General features: G+C 34.7%; 1 protein-coding gene and 1 non-coding gene across 6 annotated transcripts in view; one reads left to right on the forward strand and one right to left on the reverse strand.

Moving 5' to 3' along the window:
- Positions 1-26,541, reverse strand: part of SCLT1 (sodium channel and clathrin linker 1) — a 218,943-nt gene that overhangs the window by 58,888 nt on the left and 133,514 nt on the right. For 4 of the 5 annotated variants that reach the window (XM_065904109.1, XM_065904107.1, XM_065904108.1 and 1 more), the window contains 4 exons: positions 21,449-21,523; positions 19,430-19,575; positions 11,466-11,658; positions 4,587-4,783 (listed from right to left, as the gene is read on the reverse strand). In XM_065904109.1, coding sequence (XP_065760181.1) covers positions 4,587-4,783; positions 11,466-11,658; positions 19,430-19,575; positions 21,449-21,523 — 611 coding nt within the window. Of the gene's footprint in view, positions 1-2,803; positions 2,985-4,586; positions 4,784-11,465; positions 11,659-19,429; positions 19,576-21,448; positions 21,524-26,541 lie in introns of all 5 variants that reach the window. The other variant, XR_010658816.1, reaches the window with a different exon arrangement.
- LOC136146163 (U6 spliceosomal RNA) lies at positions 968-1,075 on the forward strand. The gene has a single exon (XR_010658902.1). It is a non-coding gene; the product is annotated as a U6 spliceosomal RNA (small nuclear RNA).

Below are 26,541 nucleotides of genomic sequence, written 5' to 3' on the forward strand. Positions count from 1 at the left end.
AGACAGCATATATTAAAAAACAGAGACCTTACTTTGCCAACAAAGGTCAGTCTAGTCAAGGCTATGGTTCTTCCAGTGGTCATGTATGGATGTGAGAGTTGGACTATAAAGAAAGTTGAGTGCCGAAGGATTGACGTTTTTGAACTATGGTGTTGGAGAAGACTCTCGAGAGTCCCTTGGACTGCAAGGAGATCCAACCAGTCTATCCTAAAGGAGATCAGTCTTGAATGTTCATTGGAAGGACTGATGTTGAAGCTGAAACTCCAATACTTTGGCCACCTGATACAAAGAACTTACTCATCTGAAAAGACCCTGATGCTGGGAAAGACTGAAGGTGGGAGGAGAAGGGGACGACAGAGGATGAGATGGTTGGATGGCATCACTAACTCAATGGACATGACTTTGAGTAAACTCTGGGAGTTGGTGATGGATAGGGTGGCCTGCCGTGCTGCAGTCCATGGGGTCGCAAAGTGTCAGACATGACTGAGCGACTGAACTGAATTGAATGTAAAAAAACAACTAAAACTGCTTTGTATCTAAAGCAATATGATTTACAAAAACCTTGTGGTAACCACAAAACAAAAATCTGTAACAGACATACACACACAGAAAGAAAAAAGGAATCCAAACACTAAAGATAGTCATAAGTCAAAAAGAAGAGAACAAAAGAAGGGAAAAATCTACAAAAACAAGCCCCAAACAGTTAACAAAATGGCAGTAAGTACATCTCAATAATTATCTTAATTTTGAATTGTATAAATGCTCCAACCAAAAGACATAGACTGGCTGACTGTATACAAAAACAAGACCCATACATATGCTGCCTACAAGAGACTCACTTCAGATCTAGAGACACACACAAAGCTAAAGTGAGGAAATGGAAAAAGGTATCCCATACAAATGGAAATCAAGAGAAAGCCCGAGTAGCAATACTTAGATAAAATAGACTGTAAAATTAAGACTGCTGGTGCTCGCTTCAGCAGCACATATACAAAAACTGGAACGATACAGAGAAGATTAGCATAGTCCCTGCACAAGGATGGCACGCAAAATTCGTGAAGCGTTCCATGTTAAAAAAAAAAAAAAATCCAAAAGAGCAAATGGAGAATTAAAAAAAAAATTATTCTAGTTAAATCAATAGATGTTCAGATAATTTTATTCAGTTCAGACTTTGTAAAAACATTCAGACACTGTAAAAACCAGCACTGTTAAAAATGTTTTAGTGAAATACACATACAGAGAAAAGCAAAAAAAAAAAAAAAAAAGACTGCTGGAAGAGACAAAGGAGGACAACACATAATAATCCAGGGATAAATTCAAGAAAAAGATACCACAAATGTAAATATATATGTACCCCATATATGAGCACCTAAATATATAAGGTGAATATTAATGGATATAACAGGAGAAAGTGACAAGAAATAAAGAAATAATAATAGTCAGGGACTGTAACACCCCACTTATATCAATGGACAGATCATCCAGACATACAATCAGTAAGGAAATCCTTGCCTTAAATAATACATTAGATCAAATGAACTTAATTTATATACAGAGAGAGTATTCCACCTGAAAGCAGCAAAATATACATTCCTTTCAAGTGCAAATGGAACATTCTCCAAGATAGATAACATGCTAGGCCAGAAAATAAGCCTTGATAAATTTATGAAAACTGAGATCATATCAAGCATCTTTTTCAATCACAAATCTATGAGACTAGAAATCAACTACAGGAAAAAACTATAAAACCACAAACATGGAGGCCAAACTATAGCTACAGAATCATCAATAGAGCACTGACTAAATCAGAAAAGAAATTTAAAAAACACCTAGAGACAAATGAAAATGAAAACACAATTCAAAACTTATGGGACACAGTAAAACCAGGTCTAAGAAGGAATTTTATAGTGATACCTTATTTGACATTTTTCCAAAAAGGACACACAGATGGCCAGTAGGCATATGAAAAGATGTCCAACATCACTATTGAGAGGGTAACAGGCAGGAAGGCCAGGGGTCTCCAAATGGAGGAAATAGGCTACAAGTGCCAGACATTTTTATCTCTCTTAAGCAGCGGGAGGAAACAAACTAGCCATATTTTTTTCCTTCTCTACACAAATTTAAAAGGAGGTTTCTCTTAAAATACTGTGTTGGCATGACACCTGGTTTCACCTGAAGCTAACTATCCTCAAACCTTGAATTAACCAATACATTTTTCTTATGGAAATGTTTGTCTTATGCTATGTTAATGTACTATGCATTTACCCTAGACTCTGTCTTCAAGTCGGTTCTGCCTAATGGCTCAGAACCTACTTGACAAACCAGTATGTTATACTCAGATACTGTTTCCCTAGTCTATGTAAACGATACTATTTGTATGGTAATCTGCTCTTCTACAAGATTCAAGTCAATCGTTTTATGGTCTGAGATAAATCATCTGGTGCCAGGATTATCCCAAAATGCATTTTATGGATGAGGGGCCTGGTGCCTTTCTGAGTTTTAAGATATTCCTTTCTTTTCATTAACAGACTGCTAGTAACTATGTGACATCCAGCTGAAGACTAGCAGGGGGTACTCTTTCTGCCCCCTTCTGATGCCTATGTCAGAAGCTTTCTTATCTCCTTTATACTTTAATAAAACTTTATTACACAAAATTTCTGAGTGATCCAGCCTTGTCTATGGCCCCGGATTGAATTCGTCTCCTCCGGAGGCCAAGAATCCTGGCGTCTTATTGTTCAGCAACAACCTTTCACTATCATCAGGGAAATGCAAATCAAAACCACAATAAGATATAACTACATACCTGCCGGAATGGCTAACATCAAAAAGAACACAATTAACAAGTGCTGGCAAAAATGTGGTGAAAATGGAATGCTAGTAGATTGTTGGTGAGAATGGAAACTGATGCACTCACTGTCGAAAACAGTATGGAGGTTTTTCAAAAACTAAAAATAGAAGTACCAATTTCACCCTTGGGTATTCATCTGAAAGAAAAAAACAAACAACCCACTAATTTGAAAAGATACATGCACTCCAAAGTTCACAGCAGCAATATTTACAACTGCCAAAAAATGGAAGCAACTTAAGTGTCCATCAATAGATGAATGGATAAAGAAGACATGAAATATATACACAATAGACTCCTATTCAGTCAAGAAAAGAAACTAGTGAATATAACAAAAAGAAACAGCTTGCAGCTACAGAAAACAAACTATGGTTATTGGTGGGGAAAGAGAAGAGGGGAGGGTTAGTATAGGCGTAGTGGATTAGGATGTACAAACTACTACGTATAAAATAAGAAAAAGCATATATTGTGCGACACAGGGAAGATACCCAATATTTTACAGTAACTATAAATTAAAATGTTGTGAATCACTATATTGTACACCTATAACTCATATAATATTGTACAGCAACTATACTTCAATAAAAAGAAATAAACTAAAGAAAAACTAAAAAAAAAACAAAAACAAAAACAAAAAAAAGAAAAAAAAAAAAAGAAATAAACTGCCAAAAAAACAAAGCACACTTTAATGGTTAGGACCATATTGACTATATCCAATTGACTTAAATTTGAAACCAGGATCTTTTACTTTGTTAGCTATGTGACCTTGAACAAATTTCTTTATGTCACTCAGACTCAGTTTATCTATCTGTAAAAAGTAAATATCATCTATTTTATGTCATTCTTTTTGATTTTTTTTTTTTTTTACTATTCTTTCTCTTGTTTGTCTCAGTACTTTTTCCTCAGGCTCAGCTAAATTTTCATTTCTCCAAACTAAATTTTAGAACTTAGTCCTCAGTAGCCTAATTTCCCTATCCAGACTTACTTTCTATACCTTCTAACTCCATGACTTTAAAAATTATGCATATGTTAATCACTCCTAAATTTATAGCTCTTGTTGCAATATCCTTCCTGAACTCCAAACTTATGTACCTAACAAGTTGATATTCTGCTATCTTTTAGGTAGCTCATACTTAACATGGACCAAAGCAAATTTTTAAAAAATGATTTCCAGTCCTTCAAAACTTAATCCAAGTTATCATTTTATACTTGGATTATCACAGTACTGGTTCATCTTCTCTCTTCCCTCTCCACGCTATTCATCATAGAGCAGTCAAAGTGATCTGTTGAACATTTAAGACCAATCATATCATTTTGTTAAAAGCCCTTCATAGCTTCCCATCTCATTTATCATAAAAGTTCATGTTCTTCCTGGGCAAACGTCAGCAAATTTTTTCTTAAGGGGCCAGAGAACAAATATTAGGCTTTGCAGGCCAAATAGATTCTGTTGCAACTATGGAACATTACTGTGCTATATCTATACATGAATAGTATTAAGATTCTAAACTGCCGTGTCCAACAAAAATCATTGTATTTCCTGTGATATGCATAAAATTTATAAAACAAACAATATGAGTTTGATCTATAATTGTTAACATTTTTCATAGTAATTTAATATTTGCTGTAAAAAATATAAGGTACAGACTTACATATTTTTACAGAAAGATTATGACAAGGACATTAAACTAAAGGTTAAATAATTTTTCTGTAAAATGTACCAAAGAATTAATAGTGGACTTACTTTAGATTACTGATTCTAATTTCTGCACTTTCAGTGAGTTTCTTCGTTTCTTCTTTCCACCTATTGGCTGCTTTCTGTGTAGTAGCTAAGAGATGCCTCAGTTCAACAGTGGAGTTTCGATTACTGTCTTCCATCTCTCTTAACTGAACTTCAAATCCATGTTCCTTTATTGAAAATTCATGCTCCATTGTACTGATCTAAGGAATAAAATGAAAATAGAATTTTCTTTTTCTTTTCTGTTATTCTTGGAGACAGAGTGATCACTGATAAATACAATCATTTATCGTGTGGTCTGTGGCACAGAAATGTTTGGATGAGAAACCTATTTTATAAAAATTAATTTTACAATTTGTCTCCATCATAAACGAAGACTTATCCTATGTGACAGCATAAATTTAATAAAACCAGAATTAAGATGGAGTACAGATTTTTTAACACTTTCCCCAACACCTTGAAATGACTGTAGGAAAAAAATACCACTAATATAGACCTGCTTTCATCATCTATTTTTACTTTTGCTGCCTGAATGGACAATAAATGTTCATGCTCTTAGTAACTGAGAGCTGGGTTTAAATGGAAGCCATTTCTGTTTTTTAAAACACAAAAAAATTGTTTATTGGTTTATTATAAAGGATACAACTCCAGCAGAGCCAGATGGAAGAAAGATACACAGCAGGGTACAGGAGGGTAGGGGGTGTGCAGAGCTTCCAAGCCCTTTCCAAGGATGCCATGCTCCCAGCACCCTGATGTGTTCGTCAAAAGCTCCTCTGAGAGGCTCCTCAAACCACTTTTGATTTACATACTAAAGTTCAGGTTCTTTCAAAGAGCTTCGTAATGTTTAAAAAAAAAAATCATATACGGGAATATTCTCCTTTACTACCACAGCTACGGTATACATGAACAATTCCCCCGCCCTTCCAGAAAAGACTAAAATGCTTTTCAAAAAGTTATATGAAATGTCTTCAATTATTTCTAGGTTATTTATGTTATTATGGTAAAAAAAAAAAAACCTTAATGTAGAATGAACATACAAATAAATGCTCTTTGGATACCCTAAAGTTTTCTCAACTTGAGGTTCAGGGAGAGAATTAACCCTAATGCTCTAAAGTACCCAATGTATGTAATGAACTGTCTGCTTTCATATGCATCTAGAATGAAACTACCTATTACCATATTTGAGGCAACTGATAAAATAGTTCAGTAGTTACTAGAACAATTTCTTTGGTATACTCTCAGGCTATCGTTATCTTGCTACACTCAAGAAATATTATAAGGAACACCTATCTTGTGATATTTTAAAGTAATGTGCTTTAAAAATGGTCATGGCTGGAATGGTTTCTAGTAAGTTACTAAATATGACTACTTTCAAACTGAAAAATGAATGAATAAGAAGCCTCAATTTTTTTGATTCAAAAAACACCAAAGAAAACTCAATAACAGCTAAACTCATGGCGGAAAACTACAAACATTCTGTCCTCATTATTTCTGCTCAATGCTGCATACTTTCTAAATCTCTTAAATTTGCTTTCTCAAATGGTACACAAGTAGAAGATTGACTTTATAAATACTGGCACTGGAAAAACTACCTTGGATTTATTAAATTTGTATCGTGTTACTCCTGAGCAAGCCTCCTGAGGCTCTGTGACTTCTGCTCTATTTAAAACATTTTAAAATTACTGAATTTTACAAATTTTGAATTGAATATCCTTCCTTGCCTCAATCTCCACTTTCTCTGGAGAAGCCACAATTCTGATATCTTAGGTGGAAGTATTTAATTCTGCCTCTGTCTCTCTCACATATATCATGTATTAAAAGCTGATCTATGCATCTACACAGTTTTATCACTCTTTCTGGCTAGTTAACTCCCCATTTCTACTTGAAAAATCTATCTGCAGCTTGAAAAGCCTTATTCTAAGGTCCTTCATGATAACCTGCTCTCTACCTAATTCTATGAGACTGTGTTATACTACTATTCCCTTCTTTGCTTCTGTCGCAATTCATTCTCATTCCTGGATCTTCTTATATGCTCCCTTTGACTAGAATAATCTTTCCTCTCCTGCTTATCTTAGTTATTTCTACTCAACTTTTAGAACTTAGCTAACTTCTTGCTCCTACAGGGAAATTCTCTATCTAGAAAAAGTTCTCATAGTGTCCTATGCTTTTCCTAAAGAGCATTTACTAGTTTGCAAAGATACAATTAAAGTTTGCCCACCTCCATGCAAATAATAATTTTTTAAGGATGGGGACAATGTCTCTTTCGTTTACTCTTACATCTTTAGCATCTGCATCATAATAAAGGTATCAAAATCCAGTCTTTAAATGAACCCCAGATCCTTCAGTTGACACAATTTTGACTTAAACTGGACAGGTCTGCAATGATGCAGGATGGATAAGCGCCAAGACAACTCTGTCTTCAAAACAAGTCTCACTAATGATTCAATTCAGAACGCTAGGCTGGAGAAACGGATTTATGGTCTCCTTCCCCTCTTCCTTTGTGTCCTTCCTTAGCACAAAACTATTCACTCACGTAGACAGGATTGCTAAAAACTAACCATCTCCTAATTTTATATTTTTATGAGGAGTATTTAGACCACAAAGATATGTAGATCCTTTGCAGAAAGAAGGAAGGAATTAGGAAAAGAGAAAACTGGGGCAGAAAGGACAGTAGTGGCTTTAAGATCAAATGAAAACTTCATAAAATAAGTTGTTATGGTTCTCAGCCAACTGCCCTCTGAATACCCAACTGTTTTGATCTTTCTGGCTCCTAAAGATCATACACTTTTTCATGGGGGAGAAAAGCTGCAAAGTGTAGCACTAGATTCTTATGTTGTCAAAGAAGGAATCAGTTACAAAGCAATTTATCTGACAGCTCTCCTCCATAAAATAGAATTACAGCTATCTAGTTAAGAGGTCCTGTCCCTCATTTACCAATGATTCTTCTCTTAAGCTACATGCAGACTTGGCATAAAGGGAGCATTTCTGTTAGGAAAACTTTCTTTTTGTTTTTCCAAGAAACGTCAGCTATTATTCTGAATTAAAGACACAGTAAATGCAGTATCAGGTAGGGGAAATTCATGCCATTCCCTTCTCTCCCATTATAAGAACCCAATCTCCAAAACACAAGTATACTGTAAAATTAGGCAAAATACAAAAAAATTAAAAAGACAAATATATGATCTCTGTAATCTACAACTCAGAGAGATAACTACCTCTAACTTTTACATCATTGTTACTTATGAATTTTAAAACTGAGATTAGTGGATATAGGGTTACAACATATATAAATATATATGCACACTGTTCATTTTAAAAAATACTTAGGACATAACAATACAAACACATTACAAATTATTTGGAAATGTGATTTTTAATGACTCAATACAGCACTTTATAAATGGACCATAATTTAACTATCTATTTCTATTGGACCATAATTTAACTATCTATTTCTAGATAGGTTGTTTTTAATTTATTACAAATAATGTTGCCATCAACTTCCTTAATTATAAGACACAGTAATTACTCTATTATGACTAAATTTTATAGACTCTAAATGTATACCATTTTACACCTGCAGCTGCACATTCACTCAAACTGACAACTTTGCAGTTAATTAATACAGAGTCTAAACTTTTAAAAAACTTGTTTATTAGCAATTTGTTTTTCTTAGTTTGTGAATTCTGCTCATGTCTCATACATGTTTCCCTATTGGGTTACAATTTTTTTTTCATTTTTTTCAAAGCTCCTTGTATGATCTTTGTCTTCTATCATATTTATTAAAACTATTTCATCCAGTTATTTCTCCTTAAAATATTTTTAAAGATGTTTTAAATATTTAAAAATCTTATATATAAATCTATCAGTATATTTATTCATTTGCAATTCTCCCAGTTTTCAGTTTTGCTGAGAAAGTTCTTTCCCATCTATCAGTTAAATATTCAACTTCATTTCCTACTAATGCTATATATGATCACTAATAGTTTTTAGTTATTAACCATATGAAATTTATAATGATATTTAAAAATAAGAAAACTTAAGATTTTTTCAAAGTACACTGTCATTTTTTAATTATGGAAATGTTTCAGTATAGAAACTTTCAAGCATATACACAATAGAAAAACCTTACAATGAATCCCTATATGCTTATCACCTAGTTTCCATAATCAGTAAATTCACAGCCACTCCTGTTTGATCTATAATTCTACTTACCTTCCTCTGGCAAGATTTACCTCTCTCTCTCTTACAATGACATACTGTACATAAATTTTACGGGTACAACTCAATTTTTATACATATAGTGACATGCGAGCAACACCACTCAGATTTAGCTACCTCAGAACCTGGCTCTCTCATGTGTCCTTCTAATCAGTATTCATCCACCTAAAATGCAACCACTATTCTGATCCCATCCTTACAGGTATTTATGCCTGTTCTTCATTAGCATATAATTAAATTAACAGACTATAAGTTTTTTAATGTCTGGCTTCCTTGTCCAATATTATGTCTGTGAGACTCGTTTGGCATTGCTTATAGATGCAGCTTATTCTTTTCATCTATTCCATATATGAACATACCATAATTTACTTATGTCATCTCACATTGATGGACATTTGAATTATTTCCAGTGTTTTGATAAGATTAAAATTTCTATGAATGTTCTTGTACACATATTTTGATGAACAGAAGCACTCATACCAGCTGGGTATGTAGTTAGTGTTTTTATTATTATTATCTGGCATAGTATGTATGTATGTCCAACTTAAAAAGATACTACCAATGGTGGCTGTACCAATTTATATAACCAAAATAACCTATGAAGGTACTGGATTTTTTACAACTTTGTCAATACTTGATATTGTCAGTTTTTAAAATTTTAGTCATTCTGGTATGCATGCTATAGCACCTCATTATAGTTTTAACTATATTTCCACAGTAAATAATGAAATTGAGCATTTTTTTCATATATTCTCTTTTATAGACTAATTCTTTTGTTCATTTTTGGAAATGGGGTGTCTTTTTTTCTTTTGATTAACTTTTTTTCTTACTATTTCATTATTAACTGGTAAAAGTTTTTATATTCTAGATATGAGTCTTTTTTTTTGGTTGTATGTATTAAACTTTCTTCTACTTTTTACTCTCTTAATGGTGTCCCTTTTGATGACTTAAAAATCTTAAAGAAATCCAATTCATCTATCTTTTCATTATGATTAGCTCTCTTTTTGTTCTGTTTAAGAAATTCTTCCTTAGCCAAGATCATGAAGGTTCTCCTTGAAGCTCCATCATTTTATATTTCACATTTAGGTCTACAGGGAAGCTCAGATTAATTTAAATATATGGTGTGATATAAGGATCAAGGTTTATTTTAAAAATATGGACGCAGTTGACCTCACAATATTTATTGTAAAGATAATTATTTCCCTATTGAACTTTTGTGGTGCCTTTGTTATAATGAGGTGATTATGAAAACTGGGTTTGTCCCTGGATTCTGTTTGTTCTATTGATCAGGTTGATTATTCTCCTGTTGATTACACACTGTCTTAATTAGTATAGCTTTATATCAAGTCGATATCTGGTAGTCTGATCTTTCCCCTTGGTTTTTCAAAGATTCCTCACAGATTAAAGCAAAAAAGCACAAGCTTCTTTGTATGATATGTAAGAGTCTCTTTTTCAGAGCTTAAGCTTTTATAAATAACCACAGTGCTTGACACTTGCAATAAGAAGCATTCAATAAACATACGCTGATATGAATTAGGTTGGGATGTGACTTCTTATGAGTCCTCACAGTAATGAAAAATGAAGTGAAACACTGATGCTACCACCCCATGGCCTTACTATGAAAACGGAAGATACAGACCTTTCTCATAAAAACTTTTAAGGACTCCCCCTTCACACCCCAGACACAAATACAGTCAACTGATACAGTTCTAAATAATTTTTAAAACTTTTAAATAGCATTCAAAATGCATAAGTATCTAATATAAATAGCTATGTTTTATATATAAATGAAACATAATAAGGTCAACTAAAAAAAAAAAAAAGTTAATGCCACTTTTACAAAAGTCACACAGAATGGGGAAAGGCAGGCAACAGGCTGACGGTGAGACCTGAGCTTGAAACTCCCTCAAACAGGTTATCATGTCCCCACTGCCAGACCATATAAGCATTAGAGAAAGAAGCAGGTGGGGGGGAGAGAGAAAAGGGAATTTTTTTCCAGAGGACACTTTTGCCCCTTGCCTTTTCCCTGGCATGGAATTTTTAGACTACCTATGAGCAGTTCTCAGAGCATACTGATGTACCATTATCTGCAGAGCTAGTTTTAAAAGTTCAATGTTCGAGTGGCTATTAGGTGGTTCAGACGGTAAACAATCTGTCTTCAATGCGGGAGACCTGGGTTCGATTCCTGGATTGGGAAGATCCCCTGGAAGAGGGCATGGCAACCTACTTCAGTATTCTTGCCTGGAGAATCCCCATGGACAGAGAAGCCTGGCAGGTCCATGGAGTCGCAGAGAGTCAGACATGACTGAGCGGCTAAGTACAGCACATTTTAGAGGGAAAAGAGAGGACAGCAGTCCGTAAAGTTATCTATAGTTTTGCTAGCACTGCTTAAATTGCTTTGGCAGGAATATCAGTGCATTTCATGGTTGGAAAAGCATTTTTTTGTGTGTGGATAGTGAAAGCAATCATTTTCAAGTATGCTTGCCAAGTTCTACAATACAGAAAAGACTGGTTAATGCTCTGCATTATGATTTAGTGCTATCTGATGAGAAGGCAAAAACTAAAAAAAAAGGTCTTAAAAATGTTTTAATAGGTCTCTATAAATATTCTCTATATTTTGAATTTCACAGGTACACATTTGATTCTAAATATATTTGAATATACCTTTAATTTGGCTTTTTTTTGAGCCTCAAGGGCACTCTTTCTCAAATCCTCAGTCTGTTTCTGTAACTCTTCATTTTCCTGCTGAAGTTTCAACCTTTGTTCATTGACAAATCCACAGTTCTCTCTCTCAGACTCCAATATATTTTGAAGTTTCTGAATCGTTTCTTGGCAACGTGATATCTCTTCAGAGGAACTGATTAAAAAAACAAAACAAAAAGAACCTTTAAACTTAATGATCTGGAATAGAAGTCAAGAAGTCTGTCCGTATTTTATACTGCAGACTTGTTTTCTTTGTTCTGAGTCATTTCTCTTCACTATAGACTTAAACTGTGTGGTTTCACAACGTTATGTTACACCAACCAAATATATTCCATTTAGCAATCTTAACTAATAACAGAAAATTGAATTGCTATCACTCACTAACGAAGTCAACGTGAAACCTCTTTCCAACAGTAACACTGAGAATCACTGTGTAAAGAGGACTTCAAGAGGACAAGTGAAAGCTAAATGCGGAAGGTGGACAGGTAATAATGAAAAACTCCTTTCATCATCAATCAACTCTATAGAAGACATTTGCTGACTATATTAAATTATGAATTATAATAAGACAATTCAAATTTTAAAAAATAAACCTCTAGTTGTATAAACTTATTTTATCACAGTTTAAGCAGGTTATATTTCTTGAACTTTCTCAACAATGGATTACTGACTGACAAGACCTCCAGACATGTATATTGTTTCAACATACTGCTAATTTTTTTCCTATCTTTTAAAATTTCCATCTTTTCAATCCCAGGTAATCAAGTACTATGAATATTCCCTAGCCATTGGGTGTCATAGGAAATATATAAGATCCTTTACTGCCATAATAGTTGTAGCTCCTTTTTTCCTATCTCAAACTTGGCTAATAAAGTTCCTAATGAAATGATGGATCTAGGTAATGATCCTCAAATGATGCTCAAGTCAGAAAGATGCTAAGATCAAAAACAACACATTATGTGCCTCCAAACAGGAGTCCAAAATGTTACCATTTATAAACAATTCTTGCAAAAAAGTGAAAGCTGAATCAGATCAAGCCTCTTGATCTAATTTTTTAAAAAATGCATGGGGCAGGAAACAAGGTAAATGATATGATATATATGCATGTGGGTAAAGAAGACTCCACAACACAAACAACCCAGGTTTTCAACAAATTACTTGTAAGAAAAAAAAGAGAAAGGAGGAGATTCCTAGAGAATATAGATGTATATCTCCATTCCCATACATACACACCTTTTCTTTATCCTTTTATCTGTCAACAGGCACTTAGGTTATCCCAATACCTTGGCTATTGTCGAGAATACTGACTTCAGTGAATATGGGAATGCAGGTATTTCTTTGAGACAATCATTTTGTGACCTTTGGATCTATACTCTGAAACAGGATTACTAGATCATACGGTAGTTCTACTTTTAATTTTTTGAGGCACCTCCATACTGTTTTCCATTGTGGCTGCACTAATTTACATTCCCACTGACAGCATAGAAGGGTTCCCTATTCTCCACACTCTTGTCAACACTGTTATCTTTTGTCTTTTTGACAACAGACATCCTAACAGGTGTGAGGTGATACCTCCCCTTTTGATATACCTATTAGTCAACTATGTCTTCTTCTGAGAAAAATTTGATCAGATCCTTTGCCCAATTTTTTCTTTTCTTTTGTCATTGAGTTGTTCAAGTTTATTACATATTTTGAAAATTAACTCCTTATCAGGTATATTATTTGCAAACATTTTTCCCTATGCCATAGTGTCTCTGTACTCTATTGACTATTTTCTTTGTTGTGTAGGAAGGTCTCAGTTTGATGTAACTTCATTTGAATAGTTTTGCATTTGTTACCTGTACTTGTGGGGTCATATCCAAAAAAAAACCACTGCCAAGACCAATGTCAAGAAGCTTTTTCCCTTTGTTTCCGTCTAGCAGTTTCACAATTTCAGAATGTACATGTAAGCCTTTAATACATTATGAGCTGATTTTCGTATATGGTGTGTGGTAAGGGTCCAATTTTTCTTCCACATCTAAATGTCCAGTTTTTCCAGCACCATTTATTGAAGAGACATCCTTTCTCCATGTGTGTTCTTGACACCCTTGTCAAACATCAGCTGACCACAAATGTATGTATTTTTTCTGTACTCTCTACTCTGTGCTGTAACTATACATTGTTTTATAACAGTATTGTATTGTTTTGATTACCAAAACTTTGTAATACATTTTGAAATTAGGAAGCATGATGCATCCAGTTTTTGTTGTTGTTGTTGTTCCAGAATGGTTTGGCTATTTCAAGTCTTTGGAGGTTCAATATGATTTTAGGATTTTTCTGTCTGTGAAAACACCATGGGAATTTGATAGGGATTTTACTGACTCCATAGATGGCTTTGTGTAGTATGGACGTTTTAACATTATTATTTCATTCAATTTATAAACACACCTTTATATTTATTTGCGACTGTCAAGTTATTTCCTCAGTGTTTTTCAGTTCACAGATTTTTCACTTCCTTGGTTATAAATTCATTCTAAGTAATTTATTCTTTTTGGTGCTATTGTAAATAGAATTGCTAATTTTTTTCCATATAGTTTGCTGCTGGTGTATAGAAATGCAACTGGTTTTGGAATGCTGGTTCTGTATCCTGAAGCTTCATTGAATTTGTGTATTTGTTCTAATGGCTTTGAGGCTGAGTCTCCAGTTTTCAAAATATGAGATCATATCATCTATAAACAAAGACAATTTTACTTCTCTTCTAATTTAGATGTTTTATTATTTTTTTCTTATCTAATTTCTCTAAGACATACAGTACTATGGTGAATACAACTAGCAAGACTGGGCACTCCTGTCTTTTTCATGACCTTAAAATTTTTAGATCTTCACCACTGGGTATGATGTTTGTTGTGTGCTTGTTATAAATGGACTTTACTATGTAGAGGTACATTCTGTCTGCACGTAATATGTCGAAAGTTTTCAATCATGAATGATACTATATTTTGTGAAATGCTTTCTTTATATCTATTGAAATGATCGTATGAATTTCATACCTCATTCTTTAATGTAGTGTTTTGTCACATTTATTGGTCTGTGTATGTCAAAACATCCTTGCATCCCAGGTATTAATCCCACCATGATCCTTTTAATACACTCTTAAACTTGGTTAGTATTTTTTTTTTTTTTTTAGGAATTTTCCATTTATCTTTATCAAGGATACTAGCTTATTATTTTCTTACAGTATGTTTGTCTTGCTTTGGTATCAGAGTAATGATGGCCTTGTAAAATGAGTTTTGAAATGTTTTCTCTTCTTCAATTTTATGAAAGAGTTTGACATTAAATCTTCTTTAAATGTTTGGACGAATTCATCAGTGAAGCCATTTGGTTCTGAACTTTTCAGAAATCCAAGGAAGTTTTTGATTACTGATTTAGTCTCCTTAATAGTAACTGGTCTGTTCAAATTTTCAATTTTTTATAAGGTTGCATATTTGTAAGAATTCATCAATTTTTTAATGGTTGTCCAACTTGTTAATATAATATATCTTTGTTCACTGTAGTCTCCTATAGCCCTTTGTATTTGTGTGGTATCAGTGGTAATGTCTCCTCTTTTATTTCTGATTTTTATTTATTGAGTCTTCTCTCTTTATTCTTAGGCTTCCCTGGTAGCAGAGCTGGTAAAGAATCCGCCTGCAATGCAGGAGACCTTGGTTCGACTCCTGGATCGGGAAGATACTGTGGAGAAGTGAGAGGCTACCTACCCACTCCAGTATTCCTGGGCTTCCCGGGTGGCTCAGTTGGTAAGAAATCCTCCTGCAATGCAGGAGACCTGGGTTTGACCCCTGGGTTGGGAAGATCTCCTGGAGAAGGGCATGGCAACCCAGTCCAGTATTCTTGCCTGGAGAATCCCCATGGACAGAGGAACTGAGTGGGCTACAGTCCATGGGGTCACAAAGAGTCAGATGCGACTGAGCTACTAGGCACAGCAAAGCTCTCTATTTGATTTGTTTCTGCTCTAATCTTTGTTATTTTCCTCATTCTCCTAACTTTGGGCTTAGTTTTTTCTTCTAGTTTCTTTAGGTGTAAAGTTGGGTTGTTTATTGAGATGTTTTTCATAATGTACACATTTATCACTGTAAACTTTCCTCTACAAACTGGTTTTACTGCATCCCATTCATTTTGTATATTTTGTTTCTATCTTTGGTTGTCTTAAGATATTTTCTTTTTCCATTTTGATTTCTTCTTTGACCCACAGGTTGCTCAGGAGTGTGTTATTTAATTTCCACCTGTTCCGTTATTTTTTCAGTTTTCCTCCTGTTACTGCATTTCAGTTTCACATCACTATGGTTGGAAAAGATACCCGGTATAATTTTAGTCTTCTTAAATTGGCTAAAATTTATTTCTGTGGCCTATCATATGACCCATTCTGGAGAATGTTTTGTGTATGCTTGGGAAGACTGTGCACTCTGTTGCCACTGTGTAGAGTTATTAGGTCTGCCTGGTCTTTAGCATTGCTCAGAAGTGCTGTTTTCTTATTGATTTTCTGTCTGGATGATCTACCTATTAGTGATGGTAAGGTACTGAAGTTCCTTAGTATTATTGCTTGCTTTCTATTTCTCCCTTCAGTTCTTTTCATATTTGCTTTACTATACCTAGGTGCTTTGATTTTGAGTGCATATAGTTTTATGACTTTTCTTTTGACAAATTAACTCCTTTATCATTATAAAATGACTGTCTTGGTTCTTGTGACAATTTTTGACTTAGATTCTATTTTGCCTGATATAAGGCATCTCTGCCTGTCTTTTGGGTACCACTTGCATGGGCTATCTTTCACCATCTCTTATCTTTTAGTTTGTGTGTTTCTTCATATTTAAAATCAGTTCCGGGTAGGCAGAATACAGTTGGAACTTGATTTTTAATCCACTGAGCCTACATCTTTTGATTGGAGAATCAATCCACTTACATTAAAAGTCATTACTAGTAGATAAGGGCATTACACTATTGCCATATGTCAACTGTTTTCTATTTTGTAGTTCCTTGGTTCCTTCACTACTATTTTGTTGTCTTCTTGTTGATTTTTGTACTTTGCTTTCATTCCTTTATCTTTTGTATACTTATTACACACTTTTTCTTTGTTGATCAGCATGAGGCTTATGGGAAACATCTTAGTTTATGTTAAGCTGGTAACAATTTGCTTTCAATCACATAAAAATCTCTGTAATTTCACTTCTCTCATATTTTTTATTATTGGGGTATAATTTATATCTTTTTATATAGTATATCCATTAACACATTATTGTACCTATATTATTTAAAAATTAATTAAAAAATTAATTAATTAAATAAATTAAATTAAATTAAAAAAATTAAAAAAATTAAAATTAATTAAAAAAAACCTATATTATTTAAAAATTAACTTATATACTAGAGTTAAAAATTATTTATGTACCACCATTACAGTGTTAGAGTATTCTGAATTTGACTATATATTTACCTTTACCACTAAAAGTTTATACTTTTATATGTTTTTATGTTGCTAATTAGTGTCCTTCCATTTCAACTTGAAAAATTCCCTTCATCATTTCTTGCATAATAAGTCTAGTGGTAATCAACTCCCTTTTGATTTCTGCTTGTCTGGGGAAACTTTTATCTCTACTTCGTTTCTGATGGATGGCTTTGCGCCATATAGTAATTTTGGTTCACTATTGTTTTCCAGCACTTTGAATATACATACTGTGCCACACACTCTCTCTTGGCCTGCAAGATTTCTTATGAGAAATCCACTGACAGATTTATGCAGGGGTTTGAGGAGTCCTGTATGTCACCTGTATGTGATGAGTCCCTTTTCTCTTACCATTTTCAAGTTCTCTTTTTTGGACTTCTGACATTTTGATTATAATGTGTCAAGTGAAGCTCTTGATGTTCACCCTACTTGTGCTTCTTTGGGCATCATGGATCTGGATGTTCATTACTCTCACCAGATTTGGGAAGTTTTCTGTTATTTCTTTAAATAAACTTTTTACCCTTTCTCATCTTTGCTCCTTCTAGAATTTTCATAATGTGAATACTGATTCACTTCAAGGTGTCCCATAAGTCATGTAGGTTTTCTTCACTCGTTTTCATTCTTTTTTGTTTTGTTCCTCTAACTGAATTGATTTCAAGTGACCAATCTTTGAGTTAGCCGAGTTTTCTTCTACATGATCAAGTCTGCTGACAAAGTGCTTTATTGAATTTCATTGTATTCTTTAACTCCAGGGTTTGTTTGGTTCTCTTTTTATGGTTTCACTTAGTTAAATTTTTCATTTTGTCCATGTATTGTTTTTTTCCTGATTTCATTTAGTTAACCATCTACCAAGCTACCTTAAGACAATTATTTTTAACTTTTTGTCAAGAAGTTCATGGATCCCCATCTGTTTGGGGTTGATTACTAGAGTCTTATTAGTTTGCTTTGGTGGTGTCATGTTTGCTTGGCTCTCTGTTGCCATCTGTGCATTTGAAGGAGCAGACTCCTCTTCCAGTCTTTAGACTGATTTTGGCAGCTAAAGTCCTTTTCTTGCCTTGTCCCAGAACTGATGGGACTGACTCTGGGTTCTCAGCTAAGTGAAACTGAGGCCATGTCATGTGTCTGTTGTCAGGTTCATGACTGGCAGACCTGTAACCAGGGGTGCAGTCAAATGTTATGCCTTCTAGGATTCTAAGGCACTGGGCTGGTTTATGGGCAGGACAAACTGCTTCGCAACTGTTGTAGTGTGAAACTAGAGTTAGGTCACAGACTGACTCAGGGATCGTAGTCAGGTCTGAGGCTGGCAGTGCTGCAATGGTGGCATCTATGGGCATTAGCTGCTGCTTGCTTTGGGGGAATTCCTGGCCATGTAAGACTACCTCAGATTGTGGTAGAACGGGGTTGGATCCATGTAGTGTGGCTTCTGCTGGGTCTGCAGTCATGTCAATGATTGGCAGACTTGTTACCAGGGGAACGGTGAGGTGTGGCTCCCACTGGGTCTGTTAGTGCTCCCGTCTGGTTACTGGGCGGGTTCCCGGTAGGCAGCATTAGTTCAAGCTGCGGGAGAGGGGAACTGTAGCTGGGTAAACAGGAGTTCCCTGGGGGCCACAGTCAGGTCTGAAGTCAGCAGGCCTATTGATGAAGAGTAGCCAGAAGGGTTCCTTGGGCTAGGTGCAGGACTGGGCACGCGGGGTTAGAGCCAAGCCCACAGGAAGATGGGGCTGCTTTGAGTTCATAGATGACACCACAGTTGGAGGGCCTGCCACTGGTACGCAGGCCTGCCTCCTCATTTTGGGGCTCCACCAGGGTTTTACAACCTCCTACATGGATCTCAGTGCTTCCCGAAAGGCACTTTTGTCTATGGATGCTTGTTAAATATTTGTTTCTGTGAGAGAAATGGGTTGGGACCTCCTATTCTGCTGTATTGCTGAAATCACTCCTCTTTATTTTTAAAATATACATTAAACATATCCTATAACAGAGATTGAAATTTCATACAACTTAAGTAAGTTTTACTATATTAAGTAATACTCTGAATGGGGGTAAGGTAGAGGAATATTCAGAATGGATATGCCAGATTATAAATTTATCATTTTAACAGATAATGTAATATATAAAAATGGTAATTATTGAATATTCAATACCTCTAAGCTGAGTATAAAAGCAGTAATTATAAACAAGCTGCTCTAAGAGCTGTATAGTCAGTATGAAAAAAAAGGTCTTATGAACATCCTATTTAACTGCCAGAAACAAGAAATTAAGAATAAAATGGTTCAGTACTGTATCTCTTCCTTCTGAAAAAATTAGCTTTCAAAAATAATCTTAAAAAAAATTCTTTTCAGTGCTAAAAGGTTTTTTTTCTACATAAGATATAATTATGAATCCTATAAAAAACTAAAAAATCTGTCAAAAATTATATGAATTCTGAAAATGCAAAAGAATAACTTACTTTATTTCAAGTTGTTTGATTTTATTTTCTGCTGTCTTAAGTCTCAGCTGAAGATCATCTTTTGAACGCTCGGCAACCAGGCATCTTTGGTGCATTTCTTCTAGTTTTCTGTAATCATTTTCATTTATTCTGCCTTCAAGGTAAATCTGCAAAAGAGGCTTATATGTATATTACTTTGCAGAAAGAAATTATCTTAAGAAATTACACAGTTTAGAAACTGAAATAAATGATAAGAAATAAAAACTCATGATGTGCTCATCTGTTCTCACTATAACATTAAAACACATCGATAATTAAACTTTGGTTATCTCACATTTTCAAAATAAAATGCTGAAAACTGACATACAAAATAATTGCTTATTTTTAAAAGTTATTCATTGTACTATTCAAATAGTTTTAATATGTTAGTAAGAAATAGAAAATAGCTGAAATTAAAAAACACTCTAAGTGCCACCACTTGGAGATAATCGCTTTGATTCTTTGATGAACACTTTCAGGACAATTCTGTATTGCTATATTCAAAAGTACAGACACATGCCATGGTGCAGTGAGAACTATCTGAAAGTGACTCCAGAATTTCACTCTAGGTTAACCAGACCCTGATTTAGCTGAAATGGAGTTTCCCCTTCCCCAGAAGAAGTGGTTGTAGCCAAGTTCTGCTTCCTGTGACTAAGCTTCCACCTGTGACACAGAGGCTATAACATTCCATGAACTGCAAGGTCTCCAGATGTGAGGCAGTTCACATTTTCAGACAAACCCTACACAGAAGTACTCTTCAAATCCAGACTGCTTGGCCAAGTAACCAATGTCTTTTCCCATTGACCAGACTGCTTTGTTATTCCTGCTCCACAAAAAGACAGTATCAGCATGTCAATGTCCTGCTAGTAAAACACACGCCTAATACTTCAGAACCAGTGGTTATTCATTGTGACTACAGCATACCTATCTGTAGAACAGTGGAAGAAGAGAAACCTGTGACTTTTACCTGTTGCTTTTAGTCTCATAGGTTTTACATTTCCCCAATAAAGCCTATTCCTTAACCTATGCCATGTGATATTAAAAAATTCATCCCAAACCCTGCTGGTGGGTGGCAATCTAAATGGGACCTATTCCTATTCCATAACAGAGGGGAACTCAGAAGGGATCAATCTTGAAGGCACGGTGACCATGAACAGCCTATCTTGAACACGACATGCATATGTCTTATTTTCCACCACAAGTGGAATTATATACTATATTCTGCTTTGTAAATTATTCTTTTACTATCTGATGTTCTCATAATCTTTTCATGTCAATAATATAGATATATCACGTTTTTGATGCTATATAGCTCCTCTTTGAAACTCAAACTCTGAGTCCACTATTTGCTATTTTTATTTTTTAACACTGGACAAGTTACTTAACTTCTCTATGAGAGTTCCTAATGCAGCACGTAAAGCACAGTAGGTGCTGCATCAAATTCAGCAGGCTTTTTCCCCACAAGGTATTTTAAAAGAGTGGACTATTTACTGGTAATAAAAAAAAGTTATCTAAGTAAGAAGTAAATTTTAAACTATAGACTTCTTACAACATTCTTTCTCAAATGCCACTGGGGTAAATATTCTTTCCAAACTCTGAATAAAAATCTGTACTTTTAAAAGGTAAAGATCATAGCAATTTGTAATTTTTTGGTTATATATACCTGCTATGTTTACAGATGGCCTAAACCCAGTAAAAGTTGGCAGAAATTTTAAAAAAATAAAGACAAAATAAAATTTAATACTGGGATGTGGTCTAAACAAGGAATACAGTTACATCATAAAAAAGTTCAAAAAATGCGGCCACTCTTATAAAGAAATGTATATAGGCAATATCAGTATTCAAATGCAGATTCCAAAAATATTCGAAGCAAATAAAAGAACTCACCAGGAGAATACTTATAATATAGGGGTTGCTAGTAGAGAGTATGATGAAAGCAGACAGTAATGTTGAATATTTGCAGTTGGGTTTAGGTAGTTATGTTTTCCTTTTTCTTTTTACCTTTTCTAGTTCTTCTTCCACTGCTTTTTTCTCCCTGATGGCTCGTTCGATTTGATCTTGTTTTTCAGCACACTGCTAAAAATTCAAATCATATTGTAAATAAACACAATTGTAAAACCTTAAGAAAAATGGGGCAAAATGGAAAAGGAAAACAATTTGTTTATAATAGAAATATCACACTTAGCCTATCTATATAAGAAGACCATATTCATAATTGTTTTAAAAAAAGCTAAATCTTCAAAAGCTACCTATTTCAGAATTTCAGAAAACAACTCTGGTATAGAAAGCCAGGGAGTTCTAGGTAAGTATACTAGATGGAATACAGAGATTGATGGATTCCAGGGAGAAATAAATGAAACCTCTTTCTCATATTACAGTTTTCCTTTTCATATACTCTTATCATGTATTTTAAAAGGTAACAGAACTAGACTGTGGCACACCACCATAGGGATAACCTCTGGCCTAAAATGAACATGGATATATAAATTCTAGAATGGCTAATTTTCTTTTGCAAAACTTGTAAACAGCAAATTGATATGGTAAAACATTTTATTAACATGAACAGAAAACATTTCTGGCTTGAAAGTTTTTTTTTTTTTTATTTTTTAATTGGAGGATAACTGCTTTATAATATTGTATTGGCTTTTGCTATACAATTAACAGGAATCAGCCATAAGTATACACATGTCCACTTCTTTCCACACTTCTAGGAGGTCACAGAGTACCAGGTTACTGGCTTGAAAGATTTTAATCAGTAAAATCAAACAAGCTAATCAATAGTCAATACAATTTAAAGTTTTGCAAATGAGACTGAAACTAAGAACAATCATTCTAACAACTGGCTCTTCACAGCCAGTCTCCATTTTTGAGAATGGGTGTGGTTATTTTCTACTATTCTGCTATGAATGAACCTGCTTTGTTGACAACACACTGCTAATACTCAATTATCTTTATCATAATTATATTTTACAGAAGTACAACATACACTGCTATACTTGAAATGGATAACCAACAAGGACCTACTGTATAGCACATGGAACTCTGCTCACTGTTACGTAACAGCCTAGATGGGAGGGGAGTTTGGGGGAGAATGGATACATGTATATTACGGCTGAGTCTTTTTGTTGTTCACCTGAAACTATAATACAAAGTAAAAACCTTAAATACGTTTTTAAAGCTTCTAAAATAAATCAGATAATTAATCTAAATTTATCTTTTATTAAGAGAGAACTTACTGTGTAAGATATATTCATGTAGTAAGTTGCTAATCTATGAAAAGGTAGTATCGTGGCACAAAATTTGGGATTTCTCCTATGTTCATACCCATCTCATATAATTTTTTAATTGACTATTTATTTCTTAGAGCAGGTTAGGTTCACAGCAAAATTGAGTGGAAGTCACAGATTTCCCTCATACATAGATAACCTCTCCCATCATTAACATCCTGCAATGGTAGTGGTACATTTGTTAAAACTGATATACCTACATCACACAACATTATCACCTGAAGTCCATAGTTTAGAAATCAACTTTGGTGCTGTATACTTTGTGAGTTTGAAAAAGATTTATAATGACATTTATCCACTATTATAGTTTCATATAGAGTAGTTTCACTGGTCTAAAAATTTTCTATGATTTGTCTATGTTTATTCATCTCTCTCTCTTAAGTCCCGTTAACCACTGATCTTTTTTACTGGCTCCATACTTTGCCTTTTCCAGAATGTCATGTAGCTGGAATCATATAGTATGTAACCTTTTCAGACTAGTTTCTTTCACTTGGTAATATGCATTTAAGTTTCTTCCATCTTTTCATGGTGACATAGCTTATTTCTTTTAAGTGCTGAACAATATTCCACTCCCTGGTTCTACTATAGTTTATTCATCACCAACCGAAGGACACCTTGGTTGCTTCCAAGTTTTGGCAAAGAAAAAGGCTGTTGTAAATATACATGTGTAGGTTTTGTGTGAACGTCAGTTTTCAGTTCCTTGGGCTAAATACAGAGGAATGCAACTGTTGGGTCCTATGGTAAGAGTAAAGTTACTTTTGTAAGAAAACACCAAACTGCCTTCTATAGTGGATGTACTGTTTTGATTTCCTGTGAGCAAAGAATGTGAGTTCCTATTTTCCTTATTAGCATTGGGTTTTAGCCATTCTAATAGGTGTATCTAGCCTTTATTTGGTGTAATGAGGATATCTCATTATTGTTTTATTCACATTTTCACATATGATTTGGAATATCTTTTTGGTTACTTATTTGCCATCTGTAAATCTTTGGTGAGGTGTCTATTAAGGTCTTTGGCTCATTTTCTAATCAAGATTTTTGTTTTCTTTGTGTTGAGTTTTAAAGAGTTCTTTGTATGTTTTGGATAACAGTTATTTACTAGATTTTTTTTGTAAATATTTTCTCCCCATTTCCTATTCCAATTTTCATTTTCCTGATATTGCTTATCACAGAGCAGAAACTTAGTTTTAATGAAGTCCAACTTACCAGCTGTTTCTTTCATGGATCCTACCTTTGGTGTTGTATCTAAAAATTCATTGCCAAACTCAAAATTATCTGGATTTTCTCCTATCTTCTAGGAGTTTCATAGTTTTGCATTTTACAGTTAGTTCTGTGACCCATTTTGAATTAATTTTTGTGTAAGGTCTGTATCTAGATTCATTCATGTGGATGTCCAGCTGTTCTAGCATCGTTTGTTAAAAAGACTATCTTTGCTCCATTGTACTGTCTCTGTTCTTTTGTCAAAGATCAACTCACTGTACTTATGTGGGCTAATTTCTGGGTAATCCCACTGATCCATCTGTCTACTGTTTCACCAGTATCACCCTGTCTTGATTACTATAGGTTTAGAGTAAGTTAAGGGGCTTCCCAGGTGGCTCAGTGGTAAAGAATCAGCCTGCCAATGCAGGCGATATGAGTTCAATCCCTGAGTCAGAGAGATGCCCTAGAGGAGAAAACTGCAACCCACTTCAGTATTCTTGCCTGGGAAATCCCGTGGACAGAGGAGCCTGGAGGGTTACAGTCCATAGGGTTGCGAAGAGTTGGACACAACCGAGTGACTGAACACGCACACAGTGGAAATGTGGTACAGTGTCAGTACTCTGATTTTGCTCTTCTTCAATGTTGTATTGGCAATTCTGGGTCATTTGCTTCTCCATATAAACTTAAGAACCAGTTTGCCAATGTTCACAAAACAACATGCTGGGATTTCAATTGATCTTTTTACTGTCTCCATAGTCTGCCTTTTCCAGAATGTCATATAGTTGGAATCATCTAGTATGTAAACTTTTCAGATTAGTTTCTTTTACTTGGTAATACGCATTTAAATTTCTTCCATATCTTTTCATGGTGACATAACTCAATTCTTTTAAGTGCTGAACAATATTCCACTGTCTGCACTAAATCTTTAGTTCAAGTTGGGAAGAAATGACATCTTGACAATACTGAATCTTCTATGAACATGGACTACTTTCATTTATTTACTTCTTTGCAATCTTTCATCATAGTTTTGTAATTTTCCTCATAACTTGTTAGATTTACATCTAACTAATATTGGGGCGCTTATGTAAATGACAATATATAAAGGACATTATGTTTTTAATTTCAAATTCCACTTGCTCATTGCTGGTACAGAGGAAAGTAATTGACTTTTGTACATTAGTCTGGTAGCATAAAACCTTTTTCTTTTTTCCCCTCCATTTTTAACCTCCCTCCCATCTCCCTCTGCATTCTACTCCTCTAGGTTGATACAGTTTCCTGAGCCACACAACAAATTCCCCTTGGCTATTTATTTAACATATGGTAATGTAAGTTTCCATACATCTCACCCTCTCTTCCCCTCTCCCCATGTCCATAACTCTGTTCTCTATTTCTCCACTGCTGCCCTATAAATAAATTATTCAGTACCATTTTTCTAGATTCTGTATATATGCATTAGAATATGATATTTCTTTCTCTTTCTGACTTACAACCCTCTGTATAATGGGCTCTAGGTTCATCCACTGTCAGGAAGCATTTAACAGGTGGCTTCCTGTGTGCTCTTTTGGATCTATCACGAATCCTCTGTTCCTTATTAATTTCTGCATATTCAGGAATTTAGAGGAGAGGCACGCTACTCCCAGGGCTGAGGAATGCATGCATTTCCTTTGTTAGTTTCTCCATACAGTGATAAGTAACTATTTATGACCTTCTTCCTTTTTATGAAACATACAGTAAAGTGATTATTTTACAACCCTCTCTCTGATATGGATCACCTTATGTTCCTTGATAATTTGTAAGTCTGGACTTTTGATTTTTATGTTGCTGAAAATAGCTACCTTGTAAGACAGTATATATACCCACACTATGTTGAATAAAACACCTTTGCTCCATCAGAGCTTGGGTACCCGTGTCTTTCTTTCTTTCTTTCTCTCCCTCTCAGGCTAATTCTTTGGAGCGTGGAAGCCCACTGAGCTCACTTTCTTGCTCAGGCTTCTAAGACACTCTGGAGAGGGTGCCAGGTGTCTACGTGAAGCAGTGCAAGCTCTGTGTCAAGTGCTTTATTGGTTTTCTGCGTAAACCAAGGAATATCAGCCTCTTTCTCTCTCTTGTTTACTTTCTTATCATCGACTCTGGACCACCAGGTTCCGGTCCATTAAAGGACCTCAACAATCCACCTTATCAGAACTGACTCAAATGTGTTCCTTTTTATGGCTAATATTCCACTGTGTATATGTACTGCAAATTCTTTATCCATTCATGTGTCAATGGACATTGAGAATTCTTCCATGTTCTAGCTATTGTAAATAGAGCTGCAATGAACAATGGGATACATATGTCTTTTTCAATTTTGGTTTCCTCAGGGTATATGCCTAGGAGTGGGATTCCTGGGTTATATGGTGCTTTTATTTCTAGTTTTTAAAGGAATTTCCATACCATCTTCCATAGTGGCTGTGTCAATTTACATTCCCATCAACAGTGCAAGAGCATTCCCTTCTCTCCACACCCTCTCCAGCATTTATTGTTTGTAGACTTTTTCATGATGGCCATTCTGTCAAAAATAATAAATAATAAATAATAATAAATAAAATACCCACAGGTGCATGGGTTTAT

Source organism: Muntiacus reevesi, chromosome 13, assembly GCF_963930625.1.
Source record: "Muntiacus reevesi chromosome 13, mMunRee1.1, whole genome shotgun sequence".
Lineage (NCBI taxonomy): Eukaryota > Metazoa > Chordata > Mammalia > Artiodactyla > Cervidae > Muntiacus > Muntiacus reevesi.